At 35.3% G+C, this 14,950-nt stretch overlaps 1 protein-coding gene across 1 annotated transcript in view; it reads right to left on the reverse strand.

The window, feature by feature from the left end:
* Window positions 1-14,950, reverse strand: part of eIF3d1 (eukaryotic translation initiation factor 3 subunit d1) — a 63,481-nt gene that overhangs the window by 26,448 nt on the left and 22,083 nt on the right. Inside the window, exons 3-5 of the mRNA XM_089106506.1 lie at window positions 12,356-12,401; window positions 9,765-9,978; window positions 6,799-7,129 (exon numbers count right to left, since the gene is read on the reverse strand). Of these exons, the coding sequence (XP_088962632.1) occupies window positions 6,799-7,129; window positions 9,765-9,978; window positions 12,356-12,401 (591 nt within the window). The remainder of the gene's footprint in view (window positions 1-6,798; window positions 7,130-9,764; window positions 9,979-12,355; window positions 12,402-14,950) is intronic.

The raw sequence follows: 14,950 nt of genomic DNA on the forward strand, positions 1-14,950 counted from the left end.
AAGAAGACACAAACATATTCGTAAATAATGCATTATCTACTTGTTAAATACGAGATTAGTAGGCTTATGCTTGTCAGTGATAGCAACAGAATAAAAACTACACATAAGGAGAAAATCAACCTTAAAGATTAAATCTCTACATCGACAAAAAGTTATGGATATTTGGTATTTTTTCCGAAATAGAAGTCGAAAAAGAACAGCCCCCCCCCCTAGATTTCGATACACATTTTTTTGCATCTTCATTTAAAAATACTTGAAAAGATCCCCCTTCCCTCCACTAAATTTTCGGGGATTGGAATCCCTGGTAAGTTATTTCAGAATTTTGATTTATAGGGTGCTTTGTACAAGCAGTACAAGTGGAACAAAAGCCCTATTTTTAACCATAATTTCCGTTTTCAAAATAAGATATATCCCCAGGTATATCAACATTTTTTAGTCAAAAATCAAAAATGAATCGAAAGTATTTTCCAAAATTTGAGCGAGACTTCTTTCTCCTCGGATTTACCTTTTTTTTTGTTTCATAAAAATACTAAGATTTCACAGCTCACTGATCTTAGCCAAAAATCCAGCATTCCTACTTAATAGAACATTAAAGAGAGAACTTTGATGACAATCTCATTAAAGTCCTTAGACAGCTGATCAGAGCTGAATGAACAAAAATGTTTGTAACAAAAAGGGCTAATAATTAGCCCTCTTTTAGCCCTGAGGATCAGAATCCTCAGGTTTTCATTAAAATCGTTTTCTTTAAAATCTGCAGATTGGTTTGCTAAAAAAACAAGACTAATAGCTACAAAATCAAATCAAATTATTCAAATTAAAAGTTTCTGAGTGAGCTAAAATTGTCATTTGTTTCTATTAATTATACAGCAGATATAATCACTAGTTTCATTTTGATTCAAGACTCAAAAAATTCCTCAATAACTGTTTATTTTCCTTAAAATCTTCACCCTTTGAGTCTACCATTGAATCTAATATCTTGAATGCTTAATTTTAACGCCTGGTCTGCATACCCGTGCGTTATGACGACCCCGACGGTTCAGAAAAACACGTGACAAACATCATCTTAGATAAAACTATCAGTTTGTTCTTTTGAAAAGGTACCAGTGTGAATTCTTTAGTATAGAAAAAACCTCTTTTTTTAAATGTGTTATAGATAAAAAAAAGAATAAAAATGTTACATGTATTCTATAGAACTGTTCATTTTTGACATACTATACTTACCTACTATATTTAGCAGAACCTAACCTAAGCTATCTATCAGACGAATTTTTTTCCTATTCAATATAAGCTAGGTTAAGGTTAGAAATATAATTTACATGATGAAATAAATTATCGCACATTTAGTCTAATACTGGATAGCACAATGTATTATTATTTTTTTTTAGACGAGGGCACTTCGTATAGAAGGAATAGTCGTAGAAACTTCACAAAGGACTCATTCAATTAGAAATTTCTATTAATTATACAGCCGAAATATAATCACTAGTTTTATTTTATTCAAGACTCAAAAATTCCTCAATAACTTCTTGCTTTCCTTAAAATCTTCACCCTTTGAGTCTGATCATCTACCACTGAGTCTAAAGTCTTGACTGGTTAATTTTAACGGCTTGTCTGACTTCTTTTAACGGCTTGTCTTGACTTGACTGGTTAATTTTAACGGCTTGTCTGTATACTCGTGGGTTATGACGAACCTGACCCACAGAAAAATCTAACAGACAAACATCAGCTTAGATGAAGAGCATCATTTTATTCTTTTTCCTTAGTTTCTTCTTTTAAAAAGGTACCAGTTTGATATCTTTAGATTAGCAAAAAAGAGCAAATATTTTACATGTATCAAATAGAATATTTCTGTTCATTTTTTACTTACTATACTTACCTACTGTGCACAGCAGAGCCTATCTATGCTATCTATAAGACGAAATTTGTTTACCCAATACAAGCTAGGTTTAGGTTAGAAATGTAATCTATATACTGAAATAAATTATCGTACATTTAGTTCAATACTGGATAGCAGAATTTATCGAAAAAGACTGATATTAAATAGCGAAATTTCGTTTATATTGGATAGACTTAAACGACCAATTGCAATATATAACTTATTTTTTTAATTAATATATTATATTCTGTATATCTAACCATTTCTCATTTCCGTTCCTTTAATTATAGATGCTACTAGATGTCAAACCTTATTTTTAACATAAATAACAACCCTTCAAAATAATCTACCCTCTTGTATCGATCCTGGCAGTCTGAGGGTTACAATAACATAAATGATAAGGATTACCCCCATGTGAGTATCATGTTAACTTATGGGCCGTTTTATGACCAGATACTGCATGGGTTATGACCAGATTGTTATTCCCAAAAAAAATTATAGCTGTCTGCAAACCAAGTAAACTAAAACCAAGTACAATTTTTAATTGGCTTTCCAATTTGTTTTAGTAAAGCTGAATTAGTTTTGAGATTTAAAATTAAAGAGCTGCTGGAATTAGCTAGGATTAAGGGGGGTAATTTTTATCATAAGTGTGAAAATTTTCTCTCTATGTACAATCTTTTCCTCTTTTTCAGAATTTAAATAATGTTTGATATTTTGTTGTTGTTTTTTTCTTAAGTATTTTATTCATTTAGGTTATTAAGCCTATTTTAAATCAATGCTTGTTTTGTTTATTGAATTATTTAGTCTTTCTTTTGCAATTTCATTTATGAATTTTATCTACTCCTCGGTTTTGAGGGAAATAAATAAATTTTCCTTTCATGCACCAAATTTACCTAGACTATGATACCCTCTATCACTATTTCTACCAACCTGGGCAGTAGAATCCTCTTATAAAATCCAATATTTCCGCCTGTTTTTTTTTAAGGAAGTTAATCTACCCGTCTATCCTTTATCCAATTAAAGCACTAGAGCTAGATACAAGAAAAGAGCAAAAACCCAGCCCACCTTTCAGATAATAGGGTTATCTGATGACACTACATATTAATCTACAACTAGCACTACTGGAAACAACTACTTCAGTACCAAGCTGTCTGATATCCACACAGCTGCACATGCTATTCCTCTACCAACGTGCAATCTTCCCAACTTCACACAGCTGTGCACACTACTCCTCTACCCAACTTCAATCTCTTGCGACTTTTTTTTCAGACAATCATCAAATCTTCCCTTCTTTCCTATATCCAATTATCGTATTAAGACTGGATACAAAAAAGGGGATTCGAAAGCAACCCATCATTCTGATAATAGGGTTATCAGAATGTCACTATATATTAGTCAACCAACTATTACTACTACTAACATCTCAATGCAGCACCAAACCACCTGATACCAACAATGCTGCACTGTATACACTCCTCCTCTACCCTGTTTCAATCAGTCAATCCTTCGTGACTTCTTTCAAACCTTCACCAAATCTACCCTTCTATCCTTTATCCAAATACCATATTAGAGCCAGATACAAGAAAAGGGAGTCAAAAATAACCCATCATTCTAATAATAGGGTTATCAGAATGTCACTATATATTAGTCAACCAACTATTACTACTACTAACATCTCAATGCAAAACCAAACTGTCTGATGCCAACAAAGCTGTGCCGCGCAAACCCCTCCTCCACTCCGCTTTATTCAACCAATGCTATGCGACTTCTTTTCAGATTTTCACCAAATCTACCCTTCTATCCTTTATGCAATTACTACACTACAGTCGGATACTACTACTACTACTACTAACAATCCACCGCAGCAGCAAGTCGCCTGAGGCCAACACAGCTACGCACGCTTCTCCTCCACCCAATCTATTCAAAGCCTCCCTTTTTACACCCACCCACGAAGTTCCCATGTCCTTTAAATCTTTCTTTATTACGTCCTCCCACCCGAGACGAGGGCGACCTGCTCTCCTTTTAGCCCTAGACGGTTGGCTGAAAAAAAAACTATTTTCAGCAATCTGTCTTCCTTCATCCGCACAACGTGCCCTAGCCACCTCAAACTTTCTTTCATTAAAGTCCTAGAGAGTGGTATTGAACCACATTTTTCGTATAGCCTATTGTTTGACATACGGTCAGTCAGCCGGGTACCCAGAACAATCCTTAAGCAATTTATCTGGAAAACATCTAGCAAATCTTCATCCGCTTTTCGGAGCGTCCATGCTTCAGAGCCATATTTGACCACTGTCATCACTGTAGCTTCTAATATTCTAATCTTGGTTTGCAGACTTGATCTTCCTATTCTTCCATACTTTTTTTAACTGTAAAAAAACACCCTGAGCCTTGGCTATTCTACTTTTAACATCTTCACTGCTCCCACAAATATTACTAATAATACTACCAAGGTAAGTGAAGCTGCCCACCTGATCAATCTTTTCATAACCCAACGTCACCTTTTCACCTTCTCTTATTCCTAGCCTCAGTGACTTAGTCTTCTTAACATTAATTTTCAAACCTATTCTAGCACCCTGTTCTCGCAAAACCTCTAAAACTTCATTCTTTATGCTCACACTTTCATCTAGCACGCTTAAATCATCAGCATAATCCAAGTCCAGGAGACTTTTTCCTCCCCATTTGATTCCGTGGTCTCCCATTGCCTTTCCTGTGCTCCTTAAGACAACGTCTATCAGAATAATCCATATAAAGGGGGATAGAACACAACCCTGTTTAACTCCTGATTTAATACAAAACCAGCTGCTAACCTCATTTCCTACCTTAACCGCAGCAGTGTTATTCTCGTACATAGGATTAATCACTTTAATGTATTTGTCTGGTATACCATACAATGATAAAACCTTTACTAAGGCTCTTCTATCAACAGAATCGAACGCTTGCTCATAATCTATAAAACTGAGGACCAAAGGTGTTTGAAAACTTAGGCACTTCTCAATTATTGGCCTAAGAGTGAAAATTTGGTCAACACATCCTCTACCTTTTCTAAAACCGCACTGTTCTTCTCTTAAAACTTTGTCAACGACATCTCAGTCTAAAAAGTATAATATTACTAAGTAATTTCCTGCCTAGAGAGACTAGACCAATGCCTCAATAATAACCACACTCATTCTTATCACCTTTCTTATAAAGTGGCTTAATGAAGGTTTTCCTAAAATCATTAGGTACTTCCCCTTTCTCAAAAATCATATTCATAATCTTCAGGAACTTATTTCTAACCTCCAAGCCACCATTTTTAAGAAACTCATTTACCACCCTATCAGCCCCTGGAGCCTTATTATTTTTTAACCCTTTTAGTACTGTCGCTAATTCCTCCTCACAAAACAAACCATCAATCATATCCACGGTATCAGAAAACTTTTTTGTTTTCCTATATATCTTTTCCTCCAAGTGTATATTGCTTGATCAAATTCTCAAAATGTTTTACCCATCTCTCTTTGATTCCTTCCTAGTTGCTAATTGCGGTCCGATTCCTATCTAACTATTCCAATTTCAAATTGACAACTTCCTCTCAATTTGTTAATATGCAGGTACAATATTTTACTATTATACTTCCGAGTTGTATCTTCCAGATCCTCGGTAATTTTATCCATGGCCTCCACTTCACACCTCCTTAGTTCATATTTTAGCGATTTCTTGACTTTCTTTACATTCCTTTTGTTTTCATATGATCTATCTCTCAGACAATTCTTGTACAAGCCATTTCTCCTATCTATCAAACATAAAGCTTTTTCACAAATATGCTTAGCTACAGTTCTAGCTTTCTTCCCTAAGACACCGTCAGCAACTTCACAAATTATTTTTCTAAAATTATTCCAACCATCTTCCACATTGTCAAATTTTAAACTCTCAAGTTTAGTATTCAACTGTTCCTGGAAAGTTTTTCTTTAATTCTCATCCTGGAGTCTACCAACATCACAACTTCCCGGGAGGTAGTTACCCTTCCGATATTTCGGCTTTAAATTAACCCTTGACACTACCACATGGTGATCTTTACTTTTAACATCAATAACAAGACCCCTACATACCCTAGTATCTTGTATTGATCGTGCCAGTCTTCGGTTTACTATAACATAATCAATAAGGTTTGCAGTCTTACCATCACGTGAATACCATGTTAACTTATGAGCCATTTTATGACCAAACACCGTATTTGTTATAATTAGACTGTTATACCTACAAAACTGCAAAAGTCTGTATCCATTACTATTTTCTTTTCCTACACCAAATTTACCTAGGCTAGGATATCATCTATCCCTATTTCTACCGACCTGAGGGTTAAAATCTCCCAGTAATAACATCATATTTCTACCTGGGACCCTGTCTATTTGCTCCTGTAACTGTATGTAAAATTCATCTGAGTCACTAGTATCTCCGTCAGTCGGTTCTAGAGGGGCATATACTACTATAACTGATACCCTGAACTTTTTAGTCATAAAATGAGCAATTGGTATTCTATAATTAACACCTTCCCAGCCTAAACAAGACTTAGCAGCTTCCTTATTCATCATGAGCCCTACTCCCTATATATGTACCCCACCCTTCCTGCCTGAGTAAACAAATTCTATATCACCTAATTTCATGCTTCCTACCCCTGGGATACGAGTTTCTGAAACTCCTAATACATCCAGTTCGAATCGTCTGAATTCGTCAGTCAAAATATCGAAACGATAGTTATTTTTTAACGTCGTAACATTCCAAGTTCCAATTTTCATATTCTTTAAATTATTGAAATTATGTTTGCCTCAGGAAAAGTAATGATTCCGGATACCAGTGCAGGACGGGGATCACATATCTTCTCAAGTCTACACCGAAGGGCTTAAGCCGGCTTAGAACCGGACAAAAGAGAGCAAAACTGCACCCACCTTTCTGATAATAGGATCATCTGATGTTGTCACTCTATATATCATTCGATCAATCCTTTTCAACTTCTTTTCAGACTTCACATTAACCCTGTCATAAGACTTATCATATAACTCCAATTCTCCACATTTATAAAGGATTCCTGATTCTTTGATGTTAGGTAAACTCAATTTTCCTAGTCGTGGGAAATCTATCTCCTCGATGACTGTCCAAGAGGGCTGAACTGTGACGGACGACTCTCTATTCTTAGTTGACTGCGCACGATTATCAAATCTCCTGCCCGATTGTTGCGAGGTTCTTTGCCATTTTGGTTGTGTACTCCTACTTTGCTTCCTACAAAAAATAAATGAATGCTCAATAAAACACATAATAAAAATGAAATAAATAGAAAAATGAATTATCAATTCTTTACACAGCATTTTCAAGAAGTTTATCTTTGTAGTGCTTCACAAAGGACGATAGATACCGTACTGATGCCTTTTGTGATGGAGGACCAAGGAATTGGCATGACGGAATGAGGACTCCACTACGTGATTTCGGTCCACTGGACTGCAATTTAAAAAATTCGACAAGGTTTTGCGATGGGCATCAGAGTTTTGGCATTTCCCCCAAAAACGCATCGTAAGATGGCACCTTTCAGACAGCTTCTGAAGCCTCAGCTATGCTATAAATACACAGGTAAATACTTCTAAAACTCCACTTCCCAAAAATATTGCCTTCTTTAATATTTAACCGAACTCATAAAGCAAGACAAAGAAAAGGAACCGGGAATAGATTCACACAGCCCACAAATAAGACAGTTTTCAATCCCAATACACAACACTGCTGTTTAATTTAGCAATACCTGACAAATAATTTAGTCCCCACCCGGTCTTAAATTACAGTAGACCTGTGATTCCCAACATGGAGCATGGCAATACTTTGCCATGCCAGTGGGGCTTGGCAATATTTTGGTGGGTCATGGTGGGGCATGGCTATATTTTGGTGGGTCATGGCAACGGTGGTGGGGCATGGTGGGGCATGGTATGGTGGGGCATGGCAATATTTTGGTGGGTCATGTGCAGGACGTGGACCATTTGGCTAACTATACTTTGGAGATTTAATGGGGAAAAAACATTTATCATGTGAATAACATCACATTCATATACATTTGAAGAGCAAAAAAGATACATGATAGTATTGCAATGATGCCATACATTGTTTAAAAGGTGTTGCATTTAGAAAGTATTTTTCATTATATAAAATATGCTACCAACCCGAAAAAAACCCGAAAAAAAAGAACCATAAAAAAGAAAGAAAAAAACTATACAACCCGAAAATAAGAAACCAAGTTAACGGCCACGTAAGCTTTCTTCAGCTGAATACACATCAAATTTTAAATAACAAAATTTAAATATCACGAGGGGTTGTCAGGATTTTGGAATTGCCTAGGTGGGGATTACCCAAAATCAGTTGGGAACCACTACTGTAGACTTTAAAAAATCCAAAATTGGTTGCATCTTTTTTTCTTACCAATAACGCCATAAGACCAAATGTAACCTCATACTGAAGTGATTGTGCTTGTGCCCGGAACAGTGGCGTAATTTCGTAAGAATCCTGGGGGAAGGGCAAAGTTGGAGCCAATTTCCCTAAAGAGAGTGAAAACTGAAAAATAAGCCATATAGTACCATAAAGGTAAAGATATAATAAAGAAAACTGACCCGTTTCTGTGGATGCTTGAATTATACAGGCTTATCTTATTGAAGAAACTAAATTTCAGCCAGTTGGGGAGGGGAGGGGCAAACCAAGGTCTGGAAGGGGCAGTTTCCCCCCTGGCATATAAAAAATTACGTCCCTGTTCCGGAACGGGGTCGCGACCAAGATATGAGTGCTTACCTTAACTTTAGGCATAATCTGGTGTCGCGAAAAACGTTTATGCATTAAAGCCTGTGTTATACAATATCGCATATAGGCTGAAGATATTGAAGTGAAAATTTGACGGCACATTGAGGGGAAAGTTGGACTAAAACAAAACATACCATCTAAGCGTATCGATAGCGTATATACATACAAAAGGGCGTATCGATAATATCTTCGGAATGACTTACCGTATCAAGGTAAAACTTTCAGGGCATCATGAGAGGGATGTTAAACTCAAAAAAAGAAAATAAGCAAATACTAATACTGGTATTAATACTGTTCCTACTACTACTACTACTATAAATATATGCATATATATATATATATAATGGCCTATTTCGCAAATGAAATCTGCGATCGCGAAGTAATAGCCTTCATAATGACAGTGTTATGGCCTTCATTTGCAAAATGAACTCCCAAAACTAAGAAAAAAAATTTTTTTAGGACAAGGATTTTGTCGTCCGGAAAAGATTGTTCAGTTACTTAGACTGAGAAACACTATTGTGTCATCAAGCTTTATAGATTTTTTTTAGGAGAAATAAAGAGGAGAGGGGGAGGAGTGCAAACTATATCACCTTTGACAAACAGAAGTGGATACTTTCTGCCCATGAATATTAGTTTATAACAAATCCCTATATCAATTAACTCAGTAAAATACATATAATGTATTCAAATTATAATTAAATTCTGAATATAATCAGATTGTAAATTAACTGCTTTATAATTTCATTCAGTAAAGTAACGAAAAGCTTAAATACATCTAGGAATTGGCAATATAGGTAAATTTTAATATAGGTAATTTTAGAGAAAGAATAGCTTAGGCTAAATTTTCGTAGGTTACAATTTGTATTTTTTCAATGAAAATGTCAAAAAATATTTTTCCTTGAAATACTCCCCCCCTCCCAAATTGACACCCATATATGAGGGAGGTGTTTCAAAGATCCCAACCAATTTCTTCAACTACCAAAAAAATTTACAGAACAGATTTAGAACACACAACTATTGGTTTGTTTTTTGCCTGTGTCTCTGTATTACTCTAAATGATTCAAAATAGTCAAAATAAAATTACTTGTTCCCTTTCATCGTGGGCTGCGCCTGAAAGGCGTTTCGCTGCTGACCTCGCATGCCTCTCATAAAACCTCTCTGGTTGCGCATATAACGGCCTCGTGCATAAATAGGTTTCTGAATACGTGTACTATCCACCAACTGAAACTGGCTCTCATCATCTTCATGGTAATAGGCATATTGACTTGCACCGGTGCCAAATTGTGAAGCATATTTACCTTAAAAAGATAAGCTACATAAAATTTAGCTTTATTGAACTGGTTCAAACCAAATATTGGCTTGAATTAGTGCCAAGTTGTGAAGCATGTTTAGCTTAAAAAGATAAGCTACATAAACTACTACTACTACTACTAACAACTCACCGCAGCACCAAGCCGCCTGAGGCCAACACAGCTACGCACGCTCCTCCTCCACCCCAATCTATTCAAAACCTCCCTTTTTACACCCGCCCATTGAACCGTTGAAACCAGATATTGACTTTAACCGGTGCAAATTGTGAAGCATATTTACTTATAAAATTCAGTTTTATTGAACTGGTTGAACCCAGATATTGGCTTGAATCTGGCGCCAAGTTGTGAAGCATGTTTACCTTAAAAGGTCAAGCTAAATAAAATTTAGTCTTACTGAACCAGTTAACCCCAGATATTGACTTGAACCGGTGACAAATTGTGATATATATATTGGTTAGTCCGTTTTAGTTTTATATATATTTTTAATGATATTGTTTTAGTTTTAAATTCTAGTTTTGTTTTTCTGCGGTGAATACGCCTTACCATATACTGGCGAAATATTCGTTTCATTTTTGTTCTCTTCGTTTCCTTATACTGGCCGTAGACCCGTTTGTCATTTTCAGATTCATTTCTTGGTTTTATATACTCTTCGATTTTGAACAGGAACAAATAAAATCAGATTTGCTAACCCAAGTTGCCAAGCTTGAAAAAAGGGGGGGGAAAGAAGGAAAAGAGAGAAAGGAAACTCAGAGGAAACAACTTTCCCCTTCCCTGGGAGGAAAGACATACATAGAAAATGTTGCCAGGCTTTAAAAAAGGGAAAAACAAGAAGGAAAAGGAAAAAAGAACACTTCTGAGGCCAAGACAGCATCACTCCTCTCCCTCTAAAATGTTACACACGTAAAAAGACACCCCTTAGTCAGGCCATATTATACAACTATTGAAAGACAAAATAATTACGTTATGAAGATTCTACACTCAATTCTTGACAGTAACAGGTAACAGGAAAAAATACATTAGTTTTCGTTTTGTGCATTTTGAAGTAAAAGCGTTTTTAAAGTTTTTTTATAATTTTTATTCTATTGTTTAGTGTTTGACAAATCTTGTAACCAATTTTGGCCCTTCATATTTACAAACACTCAACATATAATACCATTAAATGCATTGATTATACAATTAATTGCGTTTGTACACTTAAGCTGAAACAAGTAGAAATTTTTTAATTTTTCCGAAAAAGTAATTTTTTTTAAGTAATCAACTACTATAAAAAGATGAGGCCACTTTGATGAACACTGAAACACCCGCATTGTCATAGCTTAAACGTTTTATTATTAGTAACACTTGTAGATCACAAAACTTCTAGATAGAACACTCTCGAATTTTGATGGTGTCGTTAAGAAATAGTCATTAACGCGTCTGATCTAGACTTCGCAGATGACACCGATGCTCTTGCTGCTGATCCAGCAACTGCCCAAGTAATGCTAAATGAAATAGCATCTTCTGATAATAGCTGTAGGATCTGTTCTCTTCTATGCAGTTGAGGCTTGGCCACTGAACGCGCTTCATCTCCATGACATGAAAGTCTTTGATCACCGCTGTTTACGAAAAATCCTGAGGTTTTGATACTCCTGCGGAATCTCAAATGCTGATGTACGCCACCAGTGCTGTAACATAGAGCCCACTGCCACGATTGTCAAATAGAGAAGACTGCGTTGGTTTGGCCTTGTCCTGAGAAAACCCATTAACCGCATCATCAAGCAAGTACTTCTAGCTGCTCCTCAGTCAGATTGGCGCAAACGTCCAGAGGGTCAAATGAAGAATTGGTGGGCAACTGCCAAAACGAACTCGACAAAATCGGTGGATTTCGAACGTTTGGCAAAAAGTTGGACAGCTGCTGGCTACAGTTTGTTGAAGAGCAGGCACAAGATCACGACAAAGCCAACCTTACGGATTCTTCTAGACGCCGAGGGAGGCATCTGGTTCCGCAGCAAGTACAAGTAAGTAGATCACAAGACCACAGCCTCATCTCCTTCAACAGAACCAATTGTCATATTAGCTGCTGTAACTGTGTATTAGTTACAAGATTAGACTGTCAATTGAAACCTTGGCCTAAACAGGCAAGTTTAAATTATCGCTGTTGAAATAATTAAATAGATTAAGTGTAACTTTCAAATTAATTATGAGCAAATAACTCAAATAACTACAAAAAAATATATTACATTCTCTTAGACATAAAATCTTGTTTGTTTAGTCACAGAACCAATTTATGGCAATAAACGAATCAATTTCGGAAGATCTACTTTTTTGAATAAAATATTATTTCAAAAACAAAAAGGAAATAGAATCAAATTTGGACAATACTTACTCTGATTTCTTCTATCTTGATATGATACACCTGTCCAATCTGCAACCTGAAAAGAGAAATTCGTAAATTTCGCGATACAAAATATGCATATTTGGTGTGTATTACATAAATAAAATAAAAAATACAAAAGAAAGAAAACAGATTGTCTGCATTATATTCAGTCATGACAATAGACAGAGGTAAAAAATAACAAAACGCAAATGAAATCAAAGAATCTTAAATCACCTACGTGGGTGAACTGAAACTTTTTTTGTATTTTAGGCATTTTCCTCACAGAATCATATTTGCACATCGGCTTCAATAGGAAAAAACCAACCTCCCCCCAACTCCAATACAATACATTCAGCTGGGATTTTCTTATTTTGCTCTCAGATTCCAAATAAGCCAAGTCCTTATACGTTCACTGCTTTTTGGATTCTTAACTTCAAAGGTTCATAAGCAAAATGTCGGTAAATAAGGATTAATATTTAAAATAATTGAAAAAAATTGGATGATATACAATAAATAATCTTTTAAGGCATTTGGAACGATATAAATAGTAAAATGAACTTGAGAACGTTCTGCAAAGTCATAATATTACTTAAAGAAGAAAACATATACTTGAGGAAATTCTCTAGTATATAAAAACCGGAACTGCTTCTTCTTCTCAATTATTTTTATAACTTTTTGATGGCCTAAACCCATGCTCTGAGTGGATACAAAAATTGAGGCTCTTTTTGAATTGCAGTTGCAAGACAACCATTATTTCGATTCATGAGAAAAAAAAAATTAACCTTAGTTTGTTAAATTGTTAGGTCAAAAGCAAAGTAAAGGTAGTATTTCACACTTCTTTTCTAGAAATTGGTTAGAGTGCACAAAAAATTCTTCCAGTTCATTTCACCCCACTGGTCCCACGTCAAGACTTAGGAAAGGGCCAAGTTCTGCATATACTCTGCCTTACATAGAACAAAGGCTTTTTTTGTCTTTGTTCTATCAAGAAAGCCATGGCAATTAATGAGGAAGGCTGAAGTTGAAATGTTGGAAATGACAAGAACTTCTTTTGATCATAAATCAATTTCTGAAACAACAGACTTCTGGAATAAAACTTCTATAATAGATGCTCAAACTTACTAATTACTGCCAAACCAATGTAAGAACACACTAAATCATTGAAAAGTAAATTCAAGATTTCCAGTGAGGATATCCTACATAATAATTCGCTATGTATGTTAACTTCAGCATTTAAATCATGTACAATCATATGCTGGAGACCACAAGCGATTCTTTACCAAACAATTCTTTTTTTGTCTCATTATACAGCAAGTTCCATTAAAACTATGAAGAAAATTTTAGCAGTATCGAAGATTTGTTTTAGTTAAAACAAGATTAAATCAGGAATGTTTCTGTTTTACTTTAATAATACACACTATTTAAAATTTTTTTCTGCTATATAGTTAGGAAGATGCAGACGAAAAACCGAGTGAGGAACTGACGAAACAACAACGTTGCCGACAGTTCAAGACAAAATACATCAGTTTTTCGAACAAATTCTTGTCCCACAAAAGATTCTTTGTAGCATAATTATAACATTCGACGTCAGTTTCAATTTCACAGACAAAATACTAGTTTCTTCCCGCAAAAACTTTCTAAATCCCCTCTCCCCCAGAAAAACTTTTTCTTTTACTTACACCCCAAAAAGATAACTGGAGGAGTTACGAAAATTTCGAAAAAGCAAAACTTGAATTGGCAAATACAACCAAGCTGTGTTGAAATATACCAGAACTTTCGGACTGTACCTTAAAATATCCAAGCGTACTGAATTGTACCAAAACCTCTGAGCGGTACAAAAAAATAGTACAATTGTGCTGCGTTGGCAACACTGCTCACCAGAATATAAAAAAAAAACTGGCCACAAAAAAATAATCAAAACACAAGGTAATGAGTAGAAGATATTCTCTGCCGAGCAATTTTCTGCTTGTCTCATACAGTAGTATCCATTAAAATTATGACGGATTTTATAGACAACTTTTGACTTTATAGACACCTTTGTTAGGTTGTCTATCTCTTTGTGATATTAAGTTGAAACTTTGAGGGAAAGTTAGGATCCTGTTTGCAAAAAAAAAAAAAAAAAAATTCAAGGAGTATTAAATGATTTTTCATATTTAAATATGTGCCTTTTTTCATGCCTGTCTTCTGATAGGCATTGCCGCTACTTCACTTCATAACAGGTGAGAGAAATGAATTCTTCTAAAGCTAGAGAGCGGAAGGGGCGTTTTCTTATTTTTTGGATTTTTTCAAATAAAAGTACCAAAAAAACGTTTTTAAGAGAATATAAAATTTTTTTAAATATCTAGGAGGAGGGGCAAAAGCATTTTGGGGTAACCAGCCGTGTTGGGTGGGAGAGACCACCAAGATTTGTACCAAGAAATATTTTGGCTATTGTAGCTCAAAGATAACCAATTTTGATTCCAAACACTAGACTAAACACTCAATAGAAGCAATATTAGTGACCAGCAAACTACAATTTTTAAAATTTTCCAATGTTTTTACACCTTTTTTTGGCTCACACAGCCCTGATAATGTATCTTCATGGATACATTAAGTGGAAGGCTATAC

The sequence above is a fragment of the Artemia sp. Qi Xiang Cuo genome, chromosome 20 (assembly GCF_049724085.1).
Source record: "Artemia sp. Qi Xiang Cuo chromosome 20, ASM4972408v1, whole genome shotgun sequence".
Lineage (NCBI taxonomy): Eukaryota > Metazoa > Arthropoda > Branchiopoda > Anostraca > Artemiidae > Artemia > Artemia sp. Qi Xiang Cuo.